This window comes from Lacerta agilis, chromosome 1 (assembly GCF_009819535.1).
Source record: "Lacerta agilis isolate rLacAgi1 chromosome 1, rLacAgi1.pri, whole genome shotgun sequence".
Taxonomy (NCBI): Eukaryota; Metazoa; Chordata; class Lepidosauria; order Squamata; family Lacertidae; genus Lacerta; species Lacerta agilis.
Window position 1 is genome coordinate 73,212,819 of NC_046312.1, and position 25,071 is coordinate 73,237,889.

The 25,071-nt window shown below is 42.2% G+C and overlaps 1 protein-coding gene across 15 annotated transcripts in view; it reads right to left on the reverse strand.

Annotated features, from left to right (window-relative positions):
* Nucleotides 1-3,483: 3,483 nt before the first annotated feature.
* BRSK2 (BR serine/threonine kinase 2) overlaps nt 3,484-25,071 on the reverse strand; it is a 395,220-nt gene continuing 373,632 nt past the window's right edge. For 7 of the 15 annotated variants that reach the window (XM_033155197.1, XM_033155179.1, XM_033155225.1 and 4 more), the window contains one exon: nt 4,533-5,123. In XM_033155197.1, the coding sequence (XP_033011088.1) occupies nt 4,900-5,123 (224 nt within the window). In that variant the 3' untranslated portion in view covers nt 4,533-4,899. Of the gene's footprint in view, nt 4,391-4,532; nt 5,124-21,949; nt 21,998-25,071 lie in introns of those variants that run through there. The other 8 variants (XM_033155188.1, XM_033155295.1, XM_033155206.1 and 5 more) reach the window with 6 other exon arrangements.

A 25,071-nucleotide genomic window follows, 5' to 3' on the forward strand; every position in this document is an offset into this window, starting at 1 on the left:
TCATGGCCTGGACATGTTACCAAGTATTCCCAAGCGTAGGTCAACATACCAAAATCCACCAAGACAGCCAACTGGAGTTAACTAGCAAGGCACAAGCTAAGTAGTTGTGTGAATCAGTCCCTTCTATCAGACTCACAGGCAACAAATGCACTTTTTTCACTTGTGCTGGGAGAAGGGGGGGCAGAACATGAATTAGGAGGACTGAAAAAGCAAAACAGGGCTTTCAAAGAGTAGAGCGCAGGCCCTCATGAGTACTACAAGCACATTGTTCCCGAAGGCCACAGCAAAAGGAAGGAGAAAAGGGAAGGGAAGGCTAAGGGTAGCAGAAGGGAATTTTGAGGGGGAAGGAAGGAAAAGGTAGAAGGATTAACTACAGCACAAGACCAAAGTTGCAACTTAAAACATGCCTACTGAGAAGTTAACTACTGAATTCTTACTCTCTGGTAAGTGGTGGTGGTGGTGGTGGTGGATAAATTAGGATTACAGCCCAACTGATAGAAATATCATGTACCGTAATTAAAACCTTCAATCCTCCTCCTCCACCACCCTTAGCCATCTCCCTTTTAGCAACATAAGATAAAGCTATATATATATATATATATATATATATATATATATATATATATATATAGGCAGACAGACATAAGTGCACACTCTTTTTATGTGTCTTGAACGGCAGCACCAAAATCCTTCAAACTTTTGTAAAATAAACAATGGTCCCAAGGAAAAAAAAACAAAACAAAGCAACAACCTAGGCCTGTAAAATAAAAGAGAAAAATGTGCTAGCATTAAACAAAAACAAAGCCCCCGCAATGCAGTAGATAGCCATAGGAATCCAACAAACACCATATGTGGTAAAAAGAAAGCTGAACAGTAATACTAAATCTACATTTTAAAAATAGAACAGAAAACCATTATTTGAACTCTCACCTTGCAATCAGGGTGTCCTGACCCATCACTGCAGCAACAAATACGTAGAACCAGGTTTTCAAGTAGTGGAAGACTGAGTTAAAGGTTGCTGGTTTTGGGGTGTGTGTGTTTTTTGCTGACCCCCTTCCCTTACACTTGTGGAAAGTCCTGCATAATTGCTTATCCTGAGAACTACTGCTTCAGCTTGGAACAGTATCTGCTTGAACAGCCTTAACCTATCCAGGACCTCTTACTTACTATCAATCCCTAGTGGCTGCAGAGCTCCCTAGGCCACACCCACACCACAAAAGCTCACCTCAGTGTGTTAAAATGTATTACCTACACCTGTTGGGGGAGATGGCTTGCTGCCAACATGCTCTGCAGCTGCAGCAGCAGCTGTTGCATACTACATGCCCTGAGCAATTCCCTTGCCCACCACTCCCAGTGTAGCAATGGAGGTAATATAAAAAGACCCATAGCAACTTCTGCAACTGTAATATGATTTCAATTCTTCCTGGCTTTGTTATTTGTATGCTAGGTGTACATGCCAGCAAATCAGATGTTGGTCCAGCTGCTAACCTGCCCTTCCTCAAGGCTCCAGTTAGTCTGTCTCATGAACACTTAAGCCTGACTGTTCTTAAAAATGAATAAATAATGTAAAGCAGCACATCTTGCTTCCTTTAAAAATAAATAAAAATAAAAGAAACAAATAGCAAAAATGCATGGGGATAAGGGCGAGGAAGGAGAAGAATTAATCAACACTACCTACAGCTGCCCTCTAGCTGCAAATTGCAGTCTGCACTGCTTTTGAGATTCCCCCACTCCACATTGAGCCAGCCAGACACTTCAGTTTGAAAGGTATGCATGAATTTGATGAGGTGAGGCTAGTCAACTCTGCCTCCAGATCTACTAAGGACTCTTTCATTTAACATGGTCTTTAGTTAGGCATCGGCTTGGTACTTACCTGAACTGTATCTTGCTCGAAGGTGCTCCTCCAGTCACAGACGTAAACAAGACACACTGACAGCCAGTATCTTTACTGAATGAATTTATTGTTTTTTTTTTGAACTAAAGTTGCTCACAGTTATTTAACAAGGGATACATCAGAAGGTTCTTCTTTGTCCATTTTGACTGTTAAATAATGTCAGTTTGTGTGTCCACATGTGCGTGTGTGTTTGTGTCTTCAAAGTACAAAATAGGAAGGATAACAAGAGGTATTGCTTTCGTTTATTCTTATGTCTTGTGTAAATAATCCCCTTCCTGCTTGTACTGTATGGGTTTTGCTGTATTACTATTATTATTAGTAGTAGTAGCATTTATTATTCTGTATTGAAATCCCAGCCTTTTGTAGAGGTACAATGTAACAGAAGCATCAAAATCTATACACAAGGGGAGATAAAAGAGGGGAAAGGGGGATGAGGGTGGTGGAAGGGAAGTGGGGGGGGGGAGGGAAGCAGAAGGTCGAGGCAGAAAAGACAACAAAAGCAAAAGAGACTAATTTACATCAATATCATGCAATTAAAACTGCCCCCGAACCTCTTGTATCCTCACCTCCCTCCGTCTCCAACCATCACCCTTCCTGTGTCCGACATGCACACAGCAATACAAGATAAAATTTCCAGATTAGAAAACAAAGCAAAACAAAGGAACACCTTCCCACTTTTGTGTGTCTCTTTTAAAAAAAAGAATTTCCCCCTTCAAACCTATGTACAAGAAAAATAGGATCAAGAAAGGGGGGAGGGTGGGGAGAATCCATAAACAACAAAGACAAATTAAATTAAAAAACAAAAACAAAAAACAAAGGGAAGGGAAATAAGAGTAAGGGAGAAATCTAACATTATCTTTAAAAAACCTTGCAATACAACATACACTCATAAAAACTCAACAAACAACAATTGAAGGTAATAAGAGAATTGAACACTAATACTAAAATCTACATTTAAAAGATATTGGTAAAGGAGATTTACTCCTGCTGTTTTTTTTCATTTCTTCTTCTTTGTTTTTTGTCTTTGACACATATGATCATGGTTTTGGAAACCTTTGCATGTGGGCCAGATTGAGTTACACTTGGTGACAGTTGGAGAGAGAAAAAAGACAGAAGCCAAACAAAAAATGCAATATTGGTGAGAGGATGAAGTTAAGTGGTCTTGTCATCATTCTTTTCCCCTCTCCCCCAAAATAAATAGGAATCAGTGTTACCTCTACACAGTAATGAAAGCAGAAGATTTATCTAACAGCTTAAATTTTTAAATATATATTTATATATATGCATTATAAATAATAACCAAGACCTAATAATAACTTAAACACACACAAGGAAGTTCCAGCCCACCCACCCACTTTTGAAAAAAAAAATATAAAAATATCTTGCAATACTTTTAGAAGTTTACAGTAGCTTTGTGGTTTTTTGTTTTTTTTAACTAGCCCATAGTGCTATCGCCTCCGTATCTTGCTCTGATGAACTACCAGTGGTTGTACACACACACGCGCACCCACACAGGAAGGGGAAGTTTGTTTGTTTTTAACTCTCATTTCATGTTCTTCCTTTGCATTAAAAAAAAAGAACAACAAACACACGCAAACCCAAATGAATAAATAATTAAATAAATTAAATAACAAATAAATAAACGAAACCAGCAAATAAATAATACTGATATATCAATGCAGCACTAACGACACAATAGTTGCATCCAAATGCACGAGGCAGGAGAGAATTCAGCCGGCGGAAGGTAGTCCCAGTGCAGAAGGAAGGAAGGAAGGAACTGAGAGAGAGAGAGCGGGTTGAGGAGAGGAGGAGGAGCAGCAGCAACGGCAGTGGTGGTGCAGGTGGCAAGAGTGCATGGCAGCCGCAGAGATTGTCCTCCAACAGGTGGATTCTTGTCCCTCCTCCTCACTGCCGGAAGCTGCGTTCCCCCCTAAGTTTCAGTGTTCTTATTTGATTTGACTTCCGTCTTGTAGTTTTTCCCTACGTTTGTGTTCTGCCCCTCCAGCAGGCTGGGAGGGGGGAAAATTTGGAGATTATAAAAACAAAAACACAATTGGAGGGGGCGGGTTGAGGGAGTTGGGTGGTGTGGGAAAAGGATCTGGGGTGGTGAAATTTGAGGACAACTTTCCTGTGGTGAAGCTCCTTAACAAAACATAGCCTGAATATGTCATAATACCGCCCTCCCGCAGTCTGGATTTGCCAATGGGGAAGTGTGCTGTCAAGGGCAATGATGTCACTCCAGTGACTCCGACTGTGCAATTTTTATAACTGAGCAGTTCTCCAGCACCGCAGAGCACAGAAAAGAAAAAAAGTGTGTGTTGTAGGGCGAGTGAAAAGGAGGAGACCCATTTCCTGCAGTGGGAGAGGGGAGGCTGGGAGTCCCCAAACAGAACCAGTCCGTGGACAGTCTTACATCAGTGGCCTTCCGTGAACAAGTGTTCGCAGAGCACAGAAGGTGAAGCTGTTGGCTGACATGTTAACTTTTCGGGATAATTCCTGGTAGCAGAGTGGAAACAAGCGGTGGTGTCAGAAACACAGAGAAAACAGAACAAGGACAAAACAGGGCAGGGCAGTAAATCAGAAGGTGACTGGGGTGGGGGTAGGAAGTAAAAGAAAAGAGCTTGGAGAAGATAAAACGAAAAAACACAACTCAAGATTTGCCAAACTGGGTTTTGTCATCTGTGCTACCTTTTCTTTCTTTTCTCATTGCTTTTGTGTTTTGTTTCAGAGAGATATATTATATCATATAAATATATATATGTGTGTGTTTGTGTTTTATATATTATATATATATATATATATGTACACAGTCATTCCTTCATACAAAAGTTGTCTATAGACAGTTTTGTACTGTTGTAGCAATATATATACACATCCATCTGTTTTAGAGGCTAGCTTGCTAAAGAATACTCATTCATTTTCGTTTGCGTCTCTCCGTGTGTGTTTAGTTATTTAAACTGTTTCTTTTTCCTTTTCCTCTTTTTTTATTTAAAAATTGCATTTATCTAAGGTTGGTCTTGTAGGCCGAGTGACGAGGCCATCTTTGCCTTCTCTTTGCCAGCGGGGTACTTAGTGTCTCCTCTAGACCCATAGTCATTAGCATCGGAATCGCTCCGCTTGCTGTTTGCGCTATGCTTGGTTGGCGTGCCGGGGGGATGGCTCACCTGCCCGTTCTTCTCGTCTGAAAAAAGTTGTTTAATTACGTCAAAGAAGTTACTCAATGGGCTGCCTGGGTATACAAAACAGAGGAGACAAAAAGAAAACAAAGAAAGCAAGAGAAAGAGAAGAGAGAGAGAGAAAAGAGAGAGAGAAAAGAGAACAAACAAACAAATGAACAATGGGGTTTTAAACGAGAAGAACGTGATGAGCGGTCCAGAGCCACGTGCATGGGTGTATGTGGAGGATGAAGACAATGAGCAGAAGAGGAAGAGCATCAGGATGGGAGCACTGAACTACCTATGCATATGGAAAGCCTGGGATCAAGAATGCCACACCTGGTGGTTGGAATCTTGCACTGTATAGCAAAAAGCAGAACTTTTGCTTAGAAGGGCAACTGGCATGCCTGCAGAATGCCATGATGCTGGATAATACTGGGCCTACATGAAATTTCTCTGAAAAAAATGTCCTGAGTGAAGGAATTCAAGAGTAATGCAAAACCACCAAAACTCTGATCCTAAGCATGCTCACTGGGAAGTCAGTTCTGTTGCTTCCAATGGTGTTTCCTTCTAAGCACCTGTGATCAAGTATGTAATCTAAATTATGCCTCAAAGCTTCAGTGATATCTCTTTTGCCTGATCCATAGCCACACATGTACTCTTATGATCACACACAGAGCTCCTGCATACACAAGCTGCTCCTTTAACTTCAAGGAGAAGAGGAGATTTGCTTGCATAAAGGAATTAATCTGCAAATCTACCTTCTCCATTGATTTGAATGGGGAAACCTTTGTGGGCAGTAAAACTGTGTGTGAGCACAGGAGTTCCAGCACTTGTAAAAATACAACTCAGGATCTGTATCTATGATTCTACTCTTCTCCATCATTCAGTTTCTGTGTGATTTATTCCAAACTTTAGGAATGCTCACAAAACTTTTTAGGTCTATTTCTATCATCCGTTGCACACCAGTTATGCTATTTACATTAAGTACTTTAGCTTGTATGAATTTTAGCAGCAAAGGAGCATCCCCCCCCAAAAAAAGCATGTGAACACTGCCATCAACCCATGTCAAATGTGCACAGGAGTTTCCTAGCATCCCAGTCTACAAAGTGTTCATATACCCCTGAACTATGTCTGCTGCTGTTTCCCTAAGGCAGGATTCCATACTGTAGCAATAATGCCTAAATCCAGTAATCATATGCAACAGACAATTCATGTTTAACATTTCCACATCCACAGAAGCTCCATATGCCCCTGTGAGTCAAGGGCCCTGAATTGTCAATCCACACCTTGTGCACTCTTCCCACATTATTACTGAACTTAGGGACCAATCTAAACTTTGGAAGCAAACTGCTGGGCTTTGTTGAGTGGTGAGGCCACTGGCACTTCTGCAGCCCTGCCACACATGGCAGCCAGGGCAGAAGGCGAGAGTGAGGACCAGCATAATTGCTGTGCCAGCCTGGAGCTTATGCATTGATCAGGACTGGATTGAGCCCAATGCCACTGTGCAACAGCAGTGGGACTGGTTTGGCAGGCAGTGAACCATTGGCCTCTCCCCACTTCTCAAATGCTTGATTTGGGTGCATTTCTTTCTGGCTGCTGCCATGGGTAATTCTGTTTGCAACATTCCCACACATTTGAATGGTAGAAATGGAAGATACACAGCAGAGCTGTAATGCTTCAGTCACCCTAGTGGTGGCAGCAGACTGCATTGGAGGGACAATCCAACACACTCCCCAGGCAACAGGGGTTTGCATTGTTCTGCCTGTTGTTGCTTATTGTGGTGTGAGATCTGGCCTTAGGAGCCGATGAAACTTATTTAAAATAATAACTAAGATGCATCTTAGCCACCATATATCTCATGTGGCATCCAAAGGAGAGTTACTGTCTCTCTTGAAAATAAGATGAATTCTAGGAAATTACCTAAGACCTATAAGGGCACAATCCGACACAGTGTTAAGTGCATTTAAGTTCACTGATTCCAATGGGTTTATGGGTGCTTAACTCTGTGCTGAATTGTGACAAGAGTGTATAACAACAGTTGCTAGTTACTAAAAACCACTGATGAGTCCATGTGGAATGTAGATGCTGGAAGTCTGACAATTTGGGGAACTTCCATTTTGTTTTAGTGAACAAACGAAGGACTAGATATTGCCTAAGAGAACACTGGATGTAATTGGACAAGTTTTCTGGGACTGATAATTTAAATAAATAAGTATGTCAGTTCCCTGAAGAAAACAGAGAAACAAAAATGTTTTACCAAGACTTGAGATTAATCTGAACAAGGGACCATTTCAACTCAGTCCAATTTTTCTCTCAGGGTATGTCCTGGAAAAGTTAACACCATTTACACCACATCCTGGAGAAGTATCCTGGTGGGTTTGGTTGCAATAAATCCACAGTGAAATTCTTGTTAAAATCTTGCTTCTAGCAATCTTCCTGTGATGTGTGAACAGACATACCAAGGATCACTGTATGTGTGTTAGTCATGCAATCCGAAACATGTCTACTCATGAGTAAACCCCACTGAGTTCAATGGTGCTCATTCTTAAGAAAGTTGTTGGAAGTGCCAGTCTGGAATACTTATGTAAGAGTAGATATACAAACTGTTCTGTGAAGTGGCAGCCATGGCACTTAAGATCAAGTCCATTCTGGCTCAAATAGAGAATAGAGTGATCCGTGTGTGTGTGTGTGTGTGTGTGTGTGTGTGTAACTATTGTTTATTTGCATATATTGATTATTTTAAATATCAGTAGATATAAAAATAGCCACTAATTGCACAATGGTAAGACTCGAAGTGACCAGACTAGAAGGCAATTCTCTCTCCACTTGCCCTATCCAGCTGGCAACTTGAGCAGAACAACACCAGCCACACTACCAGAAGGACCAAGTTGCAAGGAAAGTGTAACTTGGATACTCTTCACCTCTCATAAGACAGTCTTTCACACTTTTCACTTTCACAGAAAACAGTCCCTTTCCTTAGGGCCAGTTGCCAGCAAAGCATCAACGTTAGTTTTCAATAGCAAAGACTTGGAAATCTCAGTTTTTAGCAGGCGTTTATGTGCAGAGCTTCCCCTGGTTTGTGAAACAGCCACACATCCATTCGCTCTCCTGCATTCCATCTACATCAACAAGGCTTGTTGTTGTTGTTCAGTCGTTCAGTCGTGTCCGACTCTTCGTGACCCCATGGACCAGAGTACGCCAGGCACGCCTATCCTTCACTGCCTCTCGCAGTTTGGCCAAACTCATGTTAGTAGCTTCAAGAACACTGTCCAACCATCTCATCCTCTGTCGTCCCCTTCTCCTTGTGCCCTCCATCTTTCCCAACATCAGGGTCTTTTCTAGGGAGTCTTCTCTTCTCATGAGGTGGCCAAAGTACTGGAGCCTCAACTTCAGGATCTGTCCTTCTAGTGAGTACTCAGGGCTGATTTCTTTGAGAATGGATAGGTTTGATCTTCTTGCAGTCCACGGGACTCTCAAGAGTCTCCTCCAGCACCATAATTCAAAAGCATCAATTCTACGGCGATCAGCCTTCTTGATGGTCCAGCTCTCACTTCCGTACATTACTACTGGGAAAACCATAGCTTTAACTATACGGACCTTTGTCGGCAAGGTGATGTCTTTGCTTTTTAAGATGCTGTCTAGGTTTGTCATTGCTTTTCTCCCAAGAAGCAGGCGTCTTCTGATTTCGTGACTGCTGTCACCATCTGCAGTGATCATGGAACCCAAGAAAGTGAAATCTCTCACTGCCTCCATTTCTTCCCCTTCTATTTGCCAGGAGGTGATGGGACCAGTGGCCATGATCTTAGTTTTTTTGATGTTGAGCTTCAGACCATATTTTGCGCTCTCCTCTTTCACCCTCATTAAAAGGCTCTTTAATTCTTCCTCACTTTCTGCCATCAAGGTTGTATCATCAGCATATCTGAGGTTGTTGATATTTTTTCCGGCAATCTTAATTCCGGTTGGGGATTCATCCAGTCCAGCCTTTCGCATGATGTATTCTGCATATAAGTTAAATAAGCAGGGAGACAATATACAGCCTTGTCGTACTCCTTTCCCAATTTTGAACCAATCAGTTGTTCCATATCCAGTTCTAACTGTAGCTTCTTGTCCCACATAGAGATTTCTCAGGAGGCAAATGAGGTGATCCGGCACTCCCATTTCTTTAAGAACTTGCCATAGTTTGCTGTGGTCGACACAGTCAAATGCTTTTGCATAATCAATGAAGCAGAAGTAGATGTTTTTCTGGAACTCTCTGGCTTTCTCCATAATCCAGCGCATGTTTGCAATTTGGTCTCTGGTTCCTCTGCCCCTTCGAAATCCAGCTTGCACTTCTGGGAGTTCTCGGTCCACATACTGCTTAAGCCTGCCTTGTAGAATTTTAAGCATAACCTTGCTAGCGTGTGAAATGAGTGCAATTGTGCGGTAGTTGGAGCATTCTTTGGCACTGCCCTTCTTTGGGATTGGGATGTAGACTGATCTTCTCCAATCCTCTGGCCACTGCTGAGTTTTCCAAACTTGCTGGCATATTGAGTGCAGCACCTTAACAGCATCCTCTTTTAAAATTTTAAATAGTTCAGCTGGAATATCATCACTTCCACTGGCCTTGTTGTTAGCAAGGCTTTCTAAGGCCCATTTGACTTCACTCTCCAGGATGTCTGGCTCAAGGTCAGCAACCACATTTCCTGGGGTGTATGAGACCTCCATATCTTTCTGGTATAATTCCTCTGTGTATTCTTGCCACCTCTTCTTGATGTCTTCTGCTTCTGTTAGGTCCTTTCCACTTTTGTCCTTAATTGTGTTAATCTTTGTACGAAATGTTCCTTTCATATCTCCAATTTTCTTGAATAAATCTCTGGTTTTTCCCATTCTGTTATTTTCCTCTATTTCTTTGCATTGCTCGTTTAGAAAGGCCCTCTTGTCTCTCCTTGCTATTCTTTGGAAATCTGCATTCAATTTCCTGTATCTTTCACGATCTCCTTCGCATTTTGCTTGTCTTCTCTCCCCCGCTATTTGTAAGGCCTCATTGGTCAGCCACTTTGCTTTCTTGCATTTCTTTTTCATTGGGATGGTTTTCGTTGCTGTCTCCTGTATAATGTTACGAGCCTCCATCCACAGTTCTTCAGGTACTCTATCCATCAAATCTAAATCCTTGAACCTGTTCTTCACTTCAACTGTGTATTCATAAGGAATTTGATTTAGATTGAATCTTACTGGCCCAGTGGTTTTTCCTACTTTCTTCAGTTTAAGCTGGAATTTTGCTATAAGAAGCTGATGATCTGAGCCACAGTCAGCTCCAGGTCTTGTTTTTGCTGAGTGTATAGAGCTTCTCCATCTTTGGCTGCAGAGAATATAATCAATCTGATTTCGATGTTGCCCATCTGGTGATGTCCATGTGTAGAGTCGTCTCTTGTGTTGTTGGAAAAGAGTGTTTGTGATGACCAGCTTGTTCTCTTGACAGAACTCTATTAGCCTTTGCCCTGCTTCATTTTGATCTCCAAGGCCAAACTTGCCAGTTGTTCCTTTTATCTCTTGACTTCCTACTTTAGCATTCCAATCCCCTATAATGAGAAGAACATCCTTCTTTGGTGTCATTTCTATAAGGTGTTGTAAGTCTTCATAGAATTGATCAATTTCGGTTTCTTCAGCACTGGTAGTTGGTGCATAAACTTGGATTACTGTGATGTTAAAAGGACTGCCTTGGATTCGTATCGAGATCATTCTATCATTTTTGAAGTTGCATCCCAGTACAGCTTTCGCCACTCTTTTGTTGACTATGAGGGCCACTCCATTTCTTTTACGGGATTCCTGCCCACAGTAGTAGATATGATAGTCATCCGAACTGAATTCGCCCATTCCTGTCCATTTTAGTTCACTGATGCCTAGGATGTCAATGTTTATTCTTGCCATCTCACTTTTTACCACATCCAGCTTACCAAGGTTCATGGTTCTTACATTCCAGGTTCCTATGCAATACTTTTCTTTACAGCACTGGACTTTCCTTTCGCTTCCAGGCATATCCGCAACTGAGCGTCCTTTCGGCTTTGGCCCAGCCGCTTCATCAGCTCTGGATCTACTTGTACTTGTCCTCCGCTCTTCCCCAGTAGCAAGTTGGACGCCTTCCGACCTGAGGGGCTCATCTTCCAGCGTCATATCTTTTATATGCCTGTTGTCTTTGTCCATGGAGTTTTCTTGGCAGGGATACTGGAGTGGCTTGCCAGTTCCTTCTCCAGGTGGATCACGTTTGGTCCAAACTCTCCGCTATGACCTGTCCATCTTGACCTGTCCATAGCTTGCCTGAGTAATTCAAGCCCCTTCGCCACGACAAGGCAGTGATCCATGAAGGGGCAACAAGGCTTAACTAGGTTTGTGAAGGATTATGGTCAGTGTAAGCAACAAGGCTTACACTGACCATAATCCTTCACAAACCTAGTTAAGCACACACAAGACCATTGATTTCAGTGGTCTTCCATTCACTTAACTCGGTGTTGCATTCACAGAAATTAAGACATGGTTTGTGACTATATAGGCTATATAGCACTGATCTAAAAAAAAAGTACAGGGAAAAAGTAGAAAGCAGAGCATCCTCCAGAGGTGCCATGATTAAGAACAACTGAGAAACAACTGCACCGCTGTTTCTCCCATGATGCTGGAGTGAAAGGAATAATGGAGAAATAAGATTTCCAGAATTTTGAAGAGAATCAAAAGAGTTTTATCTCCCTCAGATTTAAAGGCACAACGAACCAAACCCTGAAATCTTGCACACATGCAAAATCATATGTGTACGACACTTTGTTATATCCTCCGGTTCTCATGCTCACATGTAAACAGGCTGTGATTGTATTGTAATTTTGTAAATTCTGCCTCCTCTAACTTTTTTAAAAATAGCAAATTTAGTGTTGCATATTATGCAACAGCTTCTTGTGTACACTTTGTCAAAAATTCCAGCTAGAATTACACACACACACAATAAATAGATAGATGATAGATAGATAGATAGATAGATAGATAGATAGATGTGTGTGTTAATTAGGTACTAATTTATAGTAGAAACAAGTTTAAAGATACAGTTCCCTCTGCACTGATTCTCTGCAAAGTGTCTGTAAGGAATGAATATGGCAGAGTCTTGCTCCATAACGAAACAGCAAAAGAAGACAGACAGAGGTTGTTGTATGCTTAAAAAACAAACAACAACAAAAAACCCTCACTACTTTCTGGAGGTAACTGCATATATACTACTCAGTCTAACTTCACTTTTTTCTGAAAAGGTCCTGTTCCATGCAGCTGCTAGAGACAGCCACTGGAAGAATGGCGTGACTTCAGAAATACATATGAAAACGGTAACAACAATGGTAAAGTCGTGGTTGCACTTCTGCTATGCATGAAATGGTCGTACTGGAGTAGTTTGTGAGATAAACTGACATTTCCTTAATCTTTTAAAAATTATTATTCCAAAGAAGTACAACATGTGACATACTGTACTGGATGGACTTAATATTAAATCTTTTATCAGGAATATTTACTATTCAAATTATTCCAGAGGGGTGTTTTTTTTTGGGGGGGGGAGGATATTGCTTCTACAGTTGCCTTACATACATCTCCTGCACTCTTCTAATTTGCCCTACAAATCTGTGACCCTCCAGATGATGTTGGGACTACAATTCCCATGACCCATGACCATTTGTTTTTATTTTGCAAAGTGCCTGGAGAATTTAACTGATGCGTGGCTATATACATTTAAATAACAATACATGATAGTAATAACGAAGAGCCATGCTGCCTGGGGATGATTGGAGTTGGGAACTCAACAATAACTAGAGAGAGAAAGGTCCCCAAGCCCTCATCTACAGATGTCACTAATCTCTGCTCAGCCTACATTACCATGATAGCAGTTTACACCACATGACAACACGCTAACCCAGCAGCCTGACAGAAGCCCATTTCCTGCTAGCAATTCCCCTAACACCTGTACATGTCTAGGGAGAAGACCATGCTGCTAGAGTCTTCATAATTCCTCTCTCTCCCAAATAGGTGGAGAGGTATTGATTATGCTTGGCTACATTTTTGTGATGTCAGTGCCATCTCCAAACAGATTTAGAATCAGAGAATCATAGAATCACAGAATCATAGAGAAGAGACCACAAGGGGCATCCAGTCCAACCCCCTGCCAAGCAGGAAACACCATCAAAGCATTCCTGACAGATGGTTGTCAAGCCTCCACTTAAAGACCTCCAAAGAAGTAGACTCCACCACACTCCTTGGCAGCAAATTCCACTGTCGAACAGCTCTTACTGTCAGGAAGTTCTTCCTAATGTTCAGGTGGAATCTTCTTTCTTGTAGTTTGAATCCATTGCCCCGTGTCCACTTGTATGGAGCAGCAGAAAACAACCTTTCTCCCTCCTCTATATGACATCCTTTTATATATTTGAACATGGCTATAATATCACCCCTTAACCTTCTCTTCTCCAGGCTAAACATATCCAGCTCCCTAAGCTGTTCCTCATAAGGCATCGTTTCCAGGCCTTTGACCATTTTGGTTGCCCTCCTCTGGACATGTTCCAGCTTCTAGAATTACAATCTAATCTGTAAAATTAGATTCAAAGGAAATTATCTAGGTTTCTGAACTCTCAGAATGTAGTATTATAAATCACCATCATCTCTCTCTCCCCCCCCCCATCATATCTTTATGGTGGTTATACACATCTATACAGAAACTTGGGTCGCAAGGCAGAAAATAGACCTACATTGGCCAGAATACTAATTCCCATTACAAATGTCTCTCTTCTTCCATAGTCTTCTGCTTTACCAGTAATCAGACATTAGCACAAGAAGCTCAAGAGTCTTGTGAAATAGCATGAGAGAGATTTAAAGCTCATGTACAAACATGATCCTAGAAGAGAAAGAAGAGGAATGCAAGTTTCACCCTTAGATGCCCCTCTGTGGTTAATTTGGATTCTCACGTGGCTTTGGACCCCATGCCTTCACACACTAAATGGAACCAGTAAATAAAAAGTGTGGAATAAAGCGCAAAAAAAAGCTACAAGTGCTGCCGAGAAGGGTAAAAGAATGTGCATGTGTTTTTGAACTATGAGCTGATCAATTTATTCAGGAAGATCAGAGGCAAAAGGAAGTGCAGAAAAAGCAGGCAGAAGAAAGGCAGAAGGAGAATGGATACTGAGCTGTTTTCACAGAGGAATATAGAAGACAACCAGGAACCAAGAACATCAGTACTATTTGTGTAAAAATGCAAAGCACTTGGCAAAATTCTTAAAGGAGATTTATAATTTTAATATTATGTATATTAATCTTAATACAGGGTCTATACTTGCCTAATTCCCCTCTGCATTTTCAAACACTCTCAATCATCTGGGTTGCCCTTCTTTAAAATACAAAGAAGGCTGACCTTTGTCGCTACTATATTAATCAGAATTTTTAGATGGAATATCAATGGGGTCTGCGAGAAATCTTTGTGAAAGTATTCCCGGGAGCTGAAAGTAGGAGGACCTGGGGTTGATGTATTCAGCACTTTCATTTGTTTTTACCATGGCACCCATGTTGGGAATGAAATAAATGTCCTGTTTAGTGGCAGGGCAGGGGGTAGAGGGAATCAAAATGCCTGGCCCTTGGAAAATTTTGTCTGCTTATTTGCAAACAACCAGGGGCCAGGTAATCACAAAATTGAAGGTTCCCATTCATCCTTTCCTTTAATGCATCAGTAGATGGGCTTCAATGAATAGCAAATTATGTAAAAAGAAAAAAAGAAAAAAAGGGGTTATTGCATGTATTCTTGAAGTTCTGTGGCGAAAGACAAATCATGTTAAGTGTCAACAGTGCTTTTTTCTGAGGGGAACGCAGGGGTACACATACCCCTAAACATTTTGTGAATCTAAATTTGTCCTCATTGATGGGGCAGTATTTTAATATGAGTAGGAAAACGAGAGTACATCTAAATATTTTTTTTAGAAAAAAAGCACTGAGTGTCAACCACTGTGAAACTGTCATGTTGGTCACCACAACTAGGTTTTGTAGTGCTGTTCAGTGCAATGGAAAAACTCAGTTTATAGGTATTTAGACCCATGTGACAAATTAGTCGTGCGTCAGTAGACTAGTCAATAAAGTTTTACTCAGAGGAGACTCAATGAAGCGAACATGACTAAGTTAGGTCCATTCATTTCAATGGGTCCACTCTGTGTAAAACTACCATTCTGTGCATGCTTTTTTCTTCCTCTACATTATAAGATCTTTGAAGCAACACTTGTTTTCTGTTATGCACGCAGAATCCTTGTCTGCAAGAATATACTGTAGCTATGCTGGGGCTGGAACACATTAACAGAATGTGTTTGAATCCCTTTGCTTGAGAAGTTGTAGCCTAGAAACCCAGCTTGGATTATTGGAACGTCATTGAAATATCAGAATATGTTCCGAGAGGAATGCACCGTTGAATAAGCTGGTCTGTAAACACTAACCAACCTTCTAAATAGAAATGCATAAGGATAAGTAGTTCCAAAGTCCTGACAACTTAAACAGCAGAGGATAAAAAGAATCATAGCTACAAGGATCGGTTTATGAGAAAACGGAATTGATGGATGTTGCCTGAGTATCGGATAAGGAGGCAAATACTTGGATACAAAGGAAGTGCCAAAGTCCCAAGGAAGCAGATTAATACCAGCCAATTCATGAATGTAGCAGAGATGCTGCTAAAGGCCACAAGGAAAGCACTGCAACTGAGTGTAGACCAAAACAGAAGTTTCAAAGTATGAAAGAAGACAGTATCTGGATGGACAGTGTAATGGACACTAGTTCTAAATATATTCACCATTTGTTAGGAAGCTATTGTGACACAGCAAGTTCAATGTTGCAGGCAACTTTGCCAAAGAAGCCAACATATTCTATTTTGCTTCGGTCAAGTAAGAGAAATGATGTGCTTGCCTTCCTTTTGATACCATATGCATGGATATATCAAGGAAAAGATGGTGATGCTATTCAGATTTTGTTTGGAAGTTGATGATGTTAGAAACTTGAGTGGGAAGGGTCATGGCTTAGTGGCAGAACAACTGCTTTGCATTCAGAAGGCCCCACATTCGATCTTCAAGGAGATTCCTGTTTGAAACCCTGGAGGCCTGCTGCCAATCAGCATAGACAATACTGAGCTGATAGATCAATGGCCTGACTCAGTGTAGGGCAGTTTCCTTTCAGAGGCTCCACCTTACCCTCAAAAATGCAAGTGGAAACCCCTCCTTAAACCCTTAAGGTCATATCTCCCTCCAACAGACCAACACATTTCTTTTAATAAAAAAAAAATCACTTGTCCTTGAGGTATTTGGACATAAATAAGATCACAGCAAGCAAATAGTCTATGCTTTTCTCATGATAAAAGTTTTGCTCAGTCTCTGGTTTTGTTCACTGTAAATGCCTGCCCTTAGGAGACATGTCATATATCACTGAAAAGATGATTGGGGAGGGAGGTGTTGTCAATTTCAAAACAAAACAACCACCTCACAACAGTCCAGAATTTACTTCTGGTATTATTCCTATATCCTATATCCCTTATCACTACATCAGTATTCTTTAGTAAGGAATTATAAGCACAAAGAAATGATGCCGAAGTCTGATACATAGTTGGGAGAGCTCAACTCTGACCAGGGCCAATGCGCCTCCTTTGTGATGAGAAGTCTTGTGGTGGCCACTGCCTCCATTTCTAGTTTCCCTACCACACAAATGATGATGCAGAGTTAAAAAAGGTATTGAAAAGGGCACACAAAATAATGGAAAGATAGGGACATCTTCCCAAAGAAGAATGACTAAAGCGTTTTGAGTATTCAAACTTAAAATGTCCAGGGCGGGAGAGGGAACTTTTTTGACTCCATGGGCCAGTTCCTTATCAGGATCAGTCTTGTGGGTCAAATGTGACAGGCGGATGGGATCACCCACCTGTCAATTTTGTGATAATCACATGATTGACAGAGTGGGCAGCCACCTGTTATAATCCCTTGCTGGAGAGCTGTTAAAATGCAGCGTAGGGGAGGTGCTTTGGAAAGCAGTTTGGCAGTTTAGCCCCTGCTCAGCATGCACCTCTCGGGGAAAGGGATAAAGAAGCCCTTTTGCAAGGAACAGTCTTCTTTAAGGGGTTCTTTCCCCCCTCCTCTTGGGAGGCATGACTTCTTTGTGCGGCAATCCAGAAAAATACTGGGTCTGTGTGCTTCAGCGGCAACTACCTCTTCCCAGGGGAAAGGCACATGCAGCGAAAGCAGATTAGGCATTTTTCTGCTGTGTTCTTTGGCCATGTATGCTTGTTCTGAAGAGTGAGCAGGCGCACTTGACCAAACTAAGCATGATTTGACCACTGCATGTCAGCTGTTAAGTGGGGGGTTAAATCCTACAGTGCAGAATTGTGCCAAATGACACTAGGCAATGGTAAATGTTATTACACCCAGTGGCTGAAGTAGAAACAGAAATCTACAAGTGAATGGTACCGTTTTCTAATTTCAGACACCCTTTCCTCAATATGCTATAGGCTCAACAGTACAGGAATTCCAGAAAGGCCCCATGACATGTGTCAGGGAGCCATTACAAAGCTCACCCTCTTGGGCATCTGGGAGTATCAGACCTCCTTCACATTTTGTTTCCCACAACCAACTTGGGTGGTGAACACCAGCACACCCAGGCTGCTGTGCAAAGCGTGAAATGGCTCTTAGTAAATTTGCAAGTCATTTCTGAGGAAATATATTTTAAGGAATTCTACAAAGGTTTCATTTGTGTTAGTTGGATCCAGCTGCTAAGTATCTGAAAATCTGACCCAAGGCATTCACTGTGACATTAAAAGCAGCAACTCTAAGGAAAATGTCAGGATTTAAAAAACAAAACAAAACTCCTCATTGGTAGCTATTCTACACTGTAGTGCAATTGTAACAATACCCCTTCCTGTCCATCGCAATGAGCTGCTTAAAACATAGTAAATTTAGGCCAGCGCTGCATTTCCAATAGTGATCAATTCCTGATGTACTATAGGAAGCATTAATAAATCATTCTGTTCTCTGTTGTTCACTCCAGCAATTTAAGGTCAAGGAATACAGTGAGCATGTCTTGTCCTGAACTTCTCAGGCAATAGCCATTGACAAGTCATGCCTGCTGTTAATTAATTTAGCTTTTTAAAAGACCACTACTCTTGTCTTGTTTACATAGTCACTTGAAGCAACACCTAAATGGCAGACAAGGTCACATTTGCTTATTGAATCAAGAAGTAATTCAAAGTCTACATAAAACTGAAAGAAAGGCTACCCAGAATCCATATACCTCCTTATCACCACCAGGATACAAGCCAATGAAAAGAATACTGTGACTCGCTGTAGTAACTGATTTGGGCTGAGCCACAGGAAGCACAAGGTGATCGGGACAACTCAGTAATAATAAGCATGGAGGAGCAGCTTATTCTGATCTGTAAGATTCCCTCTGTAAGCTAAATTGGAACAATGGTATTTATATAGGATAACAACTACAATTTAACATCCTTCAAAACAGTTTGGAATCATCAGTTAAGTAAGGAAGTCCTGGCTACGCTGACTATACTTCCATTAGATGAAATAGAATCTAACTGTGGAAGGACGTGTGGATCCAGAATTGGCCTCCACAGTCACTTACGGACACACCGTTAAGACCGTGCTCATGGAAGACAATCTTACTCAGCCATGAGTGATCGCCAAAGAAGAGAGAAATAGAAGAACATTCACAGCAGGAAAATGGTAATAAAGATAGATGGATTAGAAAAAATATAACAGGACACCTCTTAGCCATGATGTGTTCCTGGCTTCACAACTGAAATAACAGATGTGCATACCAGCCAATAAGCTCAGCTGTCACTTGTTCCAACTCCTATGCTTCTAGCCGCTTTTTCATTTTAAAAGTGCTGCATAAAAAAATTAAAGTGTTTATCTATTCATTTTCCAAAAGTAGGGAAACTTCATTAAAAGTGCAAAACTACTCCAACCAGAGGAAGAACAGTGACACTGTGGGGTGAGACGGGGCATCCAATCTGCGCAGTGCACAGAACTCAACCCTAGAGAGGAACATGAGTGCTTCAAGAGAATACAGGGACCTCACTTGCAGTCCCAAACCCAGCCACTCTATGCCTGCTATATCTGCCTTCTTCCACATTCTTCCACACTTCTTGTTCTTCCCTCTTTTCTTATTCTCCTTAAGAGAGTATATTCAGGTGTTCTTTCTCCCAGATGCTTTGTGATTTCCACAGAATACAGCATGCTGTATTATTCATGCCTGTTCATTAACTTATATTATTTATTTTTTTAAAGGTGGGTCTCATTACTGTCACAACGACGATTATGTCACTATACCTGTGTTCCATGGCAAAGTGACAAAGGCAGCAACCCATGTCTAATAGCTAGCCAATGGCAGCACAATGTCCATTTTACTCTTGGTGCTTCAAGAATAACGAAGTAGATCTTAGGTTTCTATGTAGCTAGAGCTAACAGGAGCTCTTCAGCAGAACTGTTTCAAGTCAATAGCTCTCTGTTGCTGAAGCTCATGGGTGGAAACCTGTGAGCCTGTAGGTCTGATTTGGCCACTGAGGCCATCCTCATCCCACAGCACCCACCTGTTACTCACCTGATGTCACATGAGAGCCACGGCTGCTAAGGCACTATTGGGAACCCTGGGGTGTGCTTCCATTGTTCCTTTGCAAGTGCAGCCTGTATTTAGTCCAGTTTAAATTTTGCAACGGTGTCATATGTCATCAGGTGATTGTCAGCTGGATAGCTCTGCCCATCTGACAGATGTGGTTGGTGCACTGGTCACAACTAGATCCAGCCTGCCACCTGAAAATGGATCCTTACAGCTGCTGAAGTCAATTGGTGATTGCTCTGGGTTGGTGCACCATGTGAACACCCTGCTTGTGCCAGCTGCTGATTTCTTCCACAAATGGGTGCTCTAGCTTGTTCCCTTTGAGCAGAACCTGCAGTTCTGTACACTAGCACAGCAGCAGCAGCAGCAAGGGTCACTGTCTCCTGGCCTTGCTCCTGTGCCTCTAACAGGAGCCTGCCAGTGTCATGCAGAAATTTAGCAGCTGAAATATTTGCTGGCATGGAGGTAAGTGGTGTGGAAAGCTTTACCTTCTTCATTTTTGCTGTAAAGAAACAGGAGTAGGGCTGGGGAGCGGTAGAGCAATGAGTGGCAACCCCAGTAGCAGAGTTGGGTAGTGCTGCTGTGCAAAACTGTGGATTCTGTTGTGATGAGTGAACCAGAGAGCCACATGCCCTTGTCTTCATTCTGACTGATCAGCTTGAATTATTATGGGGTTTTACTGCTGCATTTCTGCAAGATGGTGCAGCGTTCCACTTGGTGATTACTTACACAAATTCTGAATGTTACCCTTTGCTAAACAGATGACTGCTTCGCCCCAATTCTATGCCTCTGAAAGAATCCTCATGGCTACTTTATGGGCAGGGAGCAATTCTCCCAAGTTATCCTGGGCAAGTCACTTCACAATGGGGCGGACGGAAGCTGAGCCTTGTTGACTGAGTCTCTTTGCGAGGGAGGGGTCACACCCTGGTCCCCTCTTTTTCAGGAAGGGGCTTAGGCTGGGGGGGGGAGACCCTTCTCCCCACCCTCCACCAGCCCACCCACCTGTTCTCATGATGGCAGGCCATTGTGACTCTTGGACAGGCTAGCTGGGGCTGGGACAAACTGCAGCACACTCATTTGCCACATGCTATTGGGGGCCCCTGCTTGCCTCTTGTTTCTGTATAAGGCTGACATGTGAGGTGAATCCCCACTCTGGAAAACAGGTACTGGAGCATTCATTAGGTATCTGCCACAGCAATAATTAAGGACAGAAATTGAAGGCCTCCCTGTCCAGTGGCCAACTAGCCACATTAATTTTTTCTGTTGGCTGTCCCTGACAAAAGAGCACTTTCTGCCCTTCTGGGCACCCAAACTTAAGAAGGATATTGACAAGCTAGAAGGTGTGTGGAGGAAAGCAACCAAGATTATGTACAACAGAAAAATGGTATGCAGCCCAATCCAGATTGGGGCCAGCTACTATCTTTCTAAAACAAAAGTCAATTTAAGCATGCTTGTGTTAAAACACATGATTTATGTCATCTGTAGTTTGGTCCTCAATCTCTGTTCTGAGTTGCCATGTTCTATTTTTGGAAAGAACTATAGAAAGAAAGGAGATAGCTTTGGTGACAGAGGAGTAGAGAGAACAGGGATTAAGTATGAGTCTCTCAAGCCAAAGAGGACGAGCTGTTTAGTGGAATTTTTTTCACTTTGCACTTGTAGGCCTCACAGTTTGTTTCCATCAAAAGCAAAACAGTGAGCTGGGCTGCAGTTAAGCTTATATACAGTAGCTAAGGATGCAACCACCGGATGAGATATTTCATTTGTATTGGGAGCAAGAGAGGAATTTCCCTAGGAACAGTGGGGTGAGACTGATGGAATGAAGGCAGAACCTTGTTGTCCTCTTTTCAGCATGAGCTTGGGGGGGGGGGGGAGAGCCAGGCAGTAGCACAGCAGAAAGGCAAGTGGTATACGGCTGCAGAACAGAGAAAGATTGATTTGAAAGTGAAGTCAGAGTAAAGGCTTAAAAGCATGTATAACATCGCCATACATCTTTTTTTGGGGGGGTGGGGTGGGGTGGAGGAGGTAGTGTGAGATCAGGAATTTGCAAGACTGTGGAACCACGGATGCAGTGGTTGTGCAACACGGCAGGTCTGCGCACACGTGGAGGAAAAAAACTGGGTGATGTGTGTGTTCAAAAGGCAAGCAGGAGGTAAAGTGGGTGGTCATAAAGAGTGTCCAGAAAAGGGAGAAGGGAAAGGGTAGTCAGGTTGTTCAGTGGAGGCTGGGGGCTGGTGGGGGGGAGAGAAGGTGGAAGGGAAGTTCTTACCACATTTGGAAAGTCTCCCAGTCATCAACTCCATACAGTTAGTGGTGTCTAGATTATAAGAGTGGAAAGAGGAAGGAGGGAAAACAATATAAAAAACCGTTTCCAGATCTCTTCGTAGAAGGCAGTAATGTAGCAATTTTTTCCCCTGGAGCAGAAAGTATATATGGGATTGGCATTTCTACACTCAGTTGAGATTCTTCCTAAACTTATGCTAGAAGATTTTTTTTTTAATCAATCATGTAACACAGAGCAAACACTTTCTCCTCCCTATCGCTGCCGTATATTTAATACAGTATACGTGTTACAATGAATGCCCAAGATTTGGTGACTTTTACATCCTGGCTACCTCAGACAAATTTTGTGAAAAATGTCCAAAAATCTAAAGGCCCACAAGTGAATTCTGAGAGCTAATCCAATGTCAGCATTTACTTGGGTATGTCTGAAAGATGAGAGAAATACAACAAATGACAGCTAGGACTGGCTTCATTCCCACATACCTTATTTTTCGCTCCATAGGGCGCACCGGACCATAGGGTGCACCTTGTTTTTAGAGGAGGAAACAAGAAAAAAATTATTTTTCTGGTTTTCCTCTTCTAAAAGCCCTGTTTTTTTGAGGATCAGCTAAAAGTTTTGCAGCTTTTTTGCAAAGGGAAAAGCCCTGTTTTTTGAGGATCAGCTAAAAGTTTTGCAGCTTTTTTGCAAAGGGAAAAGCCCTGGTTTTTTGAGGATCAGCTAAAAGTTTTGCAGCTTTTTTGCAAAGGGAAAAACCCTATTCTTTTTGAGGATCAGCTAATTTTTTTGCAGCTTTTTTTGCAAAGGGGGAAAAGCAAAGCTCCTTTTGCAAGGGGGAAAAGCAAAGAGGAAAAGCCCCATTTCTATGGGGTTCAACTCACATTTCTGCAGCTTCTAAAGGAAAGGGAGCCTTTTCTACAGTTTCCAGACAGATAATCTAATCAGCCAGTCACATGTCGCTGGGGAAACAAACAACCTCCCTCTGCAGCACATTCAACAATGGAGGGTGGGGCTGAAAGGGAGCCGGGACTCTTATCTCTCTCCCAATCTCTTGCTGATCAGCTGCTGAGTGGGGTCCTTTCAACACTCCCTTTTCTCTTTGTAAAATAAAAAGCATGATCCTCTTTTGGCCCCTAGGCAATTCAGCTCCAGGGACCACCATTTGCTCCATAAGACGCACAGATATTTCCCCTTACTTTTTAGGAGGAAAAAAGTGCGTCTTATGGAGCGAAAAATATGGTGAATGCTGACATTCACCAAATTTCATCCATTCACTGTAAAACCTACAGAAAGAAAAATAAAAAACTTTGCAACATAGAAATCCCTGAAAAGGCTGTTCAGCTAGATCAAATGTGTGAGTCCATTATGATGACTCATAGCACTATGAACATAACTGTCACTAAAATAAAAGCAAAGTATTATTCTACATGTACTCAAGATGCCAATCTATCTTCTCTCACCACTACCTTGTCCACCTCGGGAGCTATAAATGCTATGATATCTTGGGCTTCTCCAGACAACTTATTTTATCCCTTAAAACATTCATAGCCTGCTTCTCCGAAGAGTTTATGGCAGCTAGTAAAATGCAAAGAATTACATAAAGAATGGAAAAATGTATATTTATTAATTTAAAGCTACCTCCAAAAAGTTCCTCCTATTGCTAGCAATAAAGTAATGTAGTTTCCACTTGGCGCCAGCAGTAGTATAACCTCCCCCATGAAAAGGGTTAGGGCTATCCCTCTTTCAAAGGAGGGCGCAGTCATTCCCCTCTTTGCAGAGCTGTGTTTCAGGAGGAGGGATTACAGTGGAACCTTCGACTCCTGAAATGTTTGACAACAGAGGTTCCACTGTACTTCAAAAATGAGACACATTCAGGATGGCAGCCATAAGGGGTGGGTCAGGGCAAGAATATGTTTTGACAGTAACAGCACTTGGTAGTTTGGGGCTTGTGAAAAGTAACAACTCCAGGGGCAGCCCATTCTGTTTTGGCGCCTGAGGCAAAAAGGGAAGTTTCCATTTCCCCCTCTCCTAACGCTAAAGCCAGAGTTTTGCTGCTGCCGACTCTCCTTAGTTCTCTAGGGAAGGCAAGAGGTGCCTGGGGAACTCTGTTTGCTGGAGAAGTAAGAAGTGGCAGTAGCAAGAGCTCTTCCCGGCAGAATCCTGCTGCCTGAGGCAATTGCCTTGGCGAGCCTAATCATAACGCTGGCTCTGCTTGACTCACAAAGGAAGCAGTTGATGGTAGGCCCATCTCAAGGTTTTTGGCTGCCACCCCCTTGCGTCTTATCTTATGCTGAGCAGCATAACGACAGAGCATGTTAAGGCAGCTTCCACACTAGGGCTCTTTAACGTTGCTCAGACATTGCTCTCCTGTGATGAGCCTGAAGCAAAACGAAACAGTGACTCTGCAATATAGCACCATATATTGCCTATAACCATGATGGCAGTGTCCATCTCCATGGGCAAGGTATTAAAATATGTTAACCTAGTAGCAAGTTCCATACAGCCATGTTTTTGCTTCTCGTGGCTAATGGCCCTTTAATTACCGGTAGGTCCTTCCTCTTTTGTCTCACGGCTATTAAAACAACGCCAGAGCAATCCTATGCATATCTACTCTGAAGCATGTCCCACTGAATTCAGTTGGGGTTGTTCATGGGCAAGTGTCTATAGAACGGCAGCCCTTAGAGACATTCCAGCACTTCCTCCTTTGCAAAGTGGGAAACGTATTGCTAGCAAAGATGGCTAAATACAGACGTTCTCTAAAAGGGGTTACGGTAGGTTGTACAAATGTTAGGGTAGAAGAGCAAAGCAAAAGGATAGGTATGCACCAAACAATCCAGCAGGAAGGGATCTTGGGAAAGAGAGGCAGGGTGACTGTAGATAAGGGAGCATGATCAGAAATAGCAGTGCAAGGATGGGTCCAGCAGGGAGCTGAGAATCTGACTGAGAAAGGGCAGTCACCTCTTTCTGTAGAGGCCTTGCACAAGGTGAGAATGTTACAGGAAAACTAGTTATTTAAAAAGTGAAAGGAGAACCTGGAAAAAGTGCATCCATGGGACAAAGATGAAAGACAAGGCTATCAATGGCCACCAAGTCATGATGGCTCTTCATTA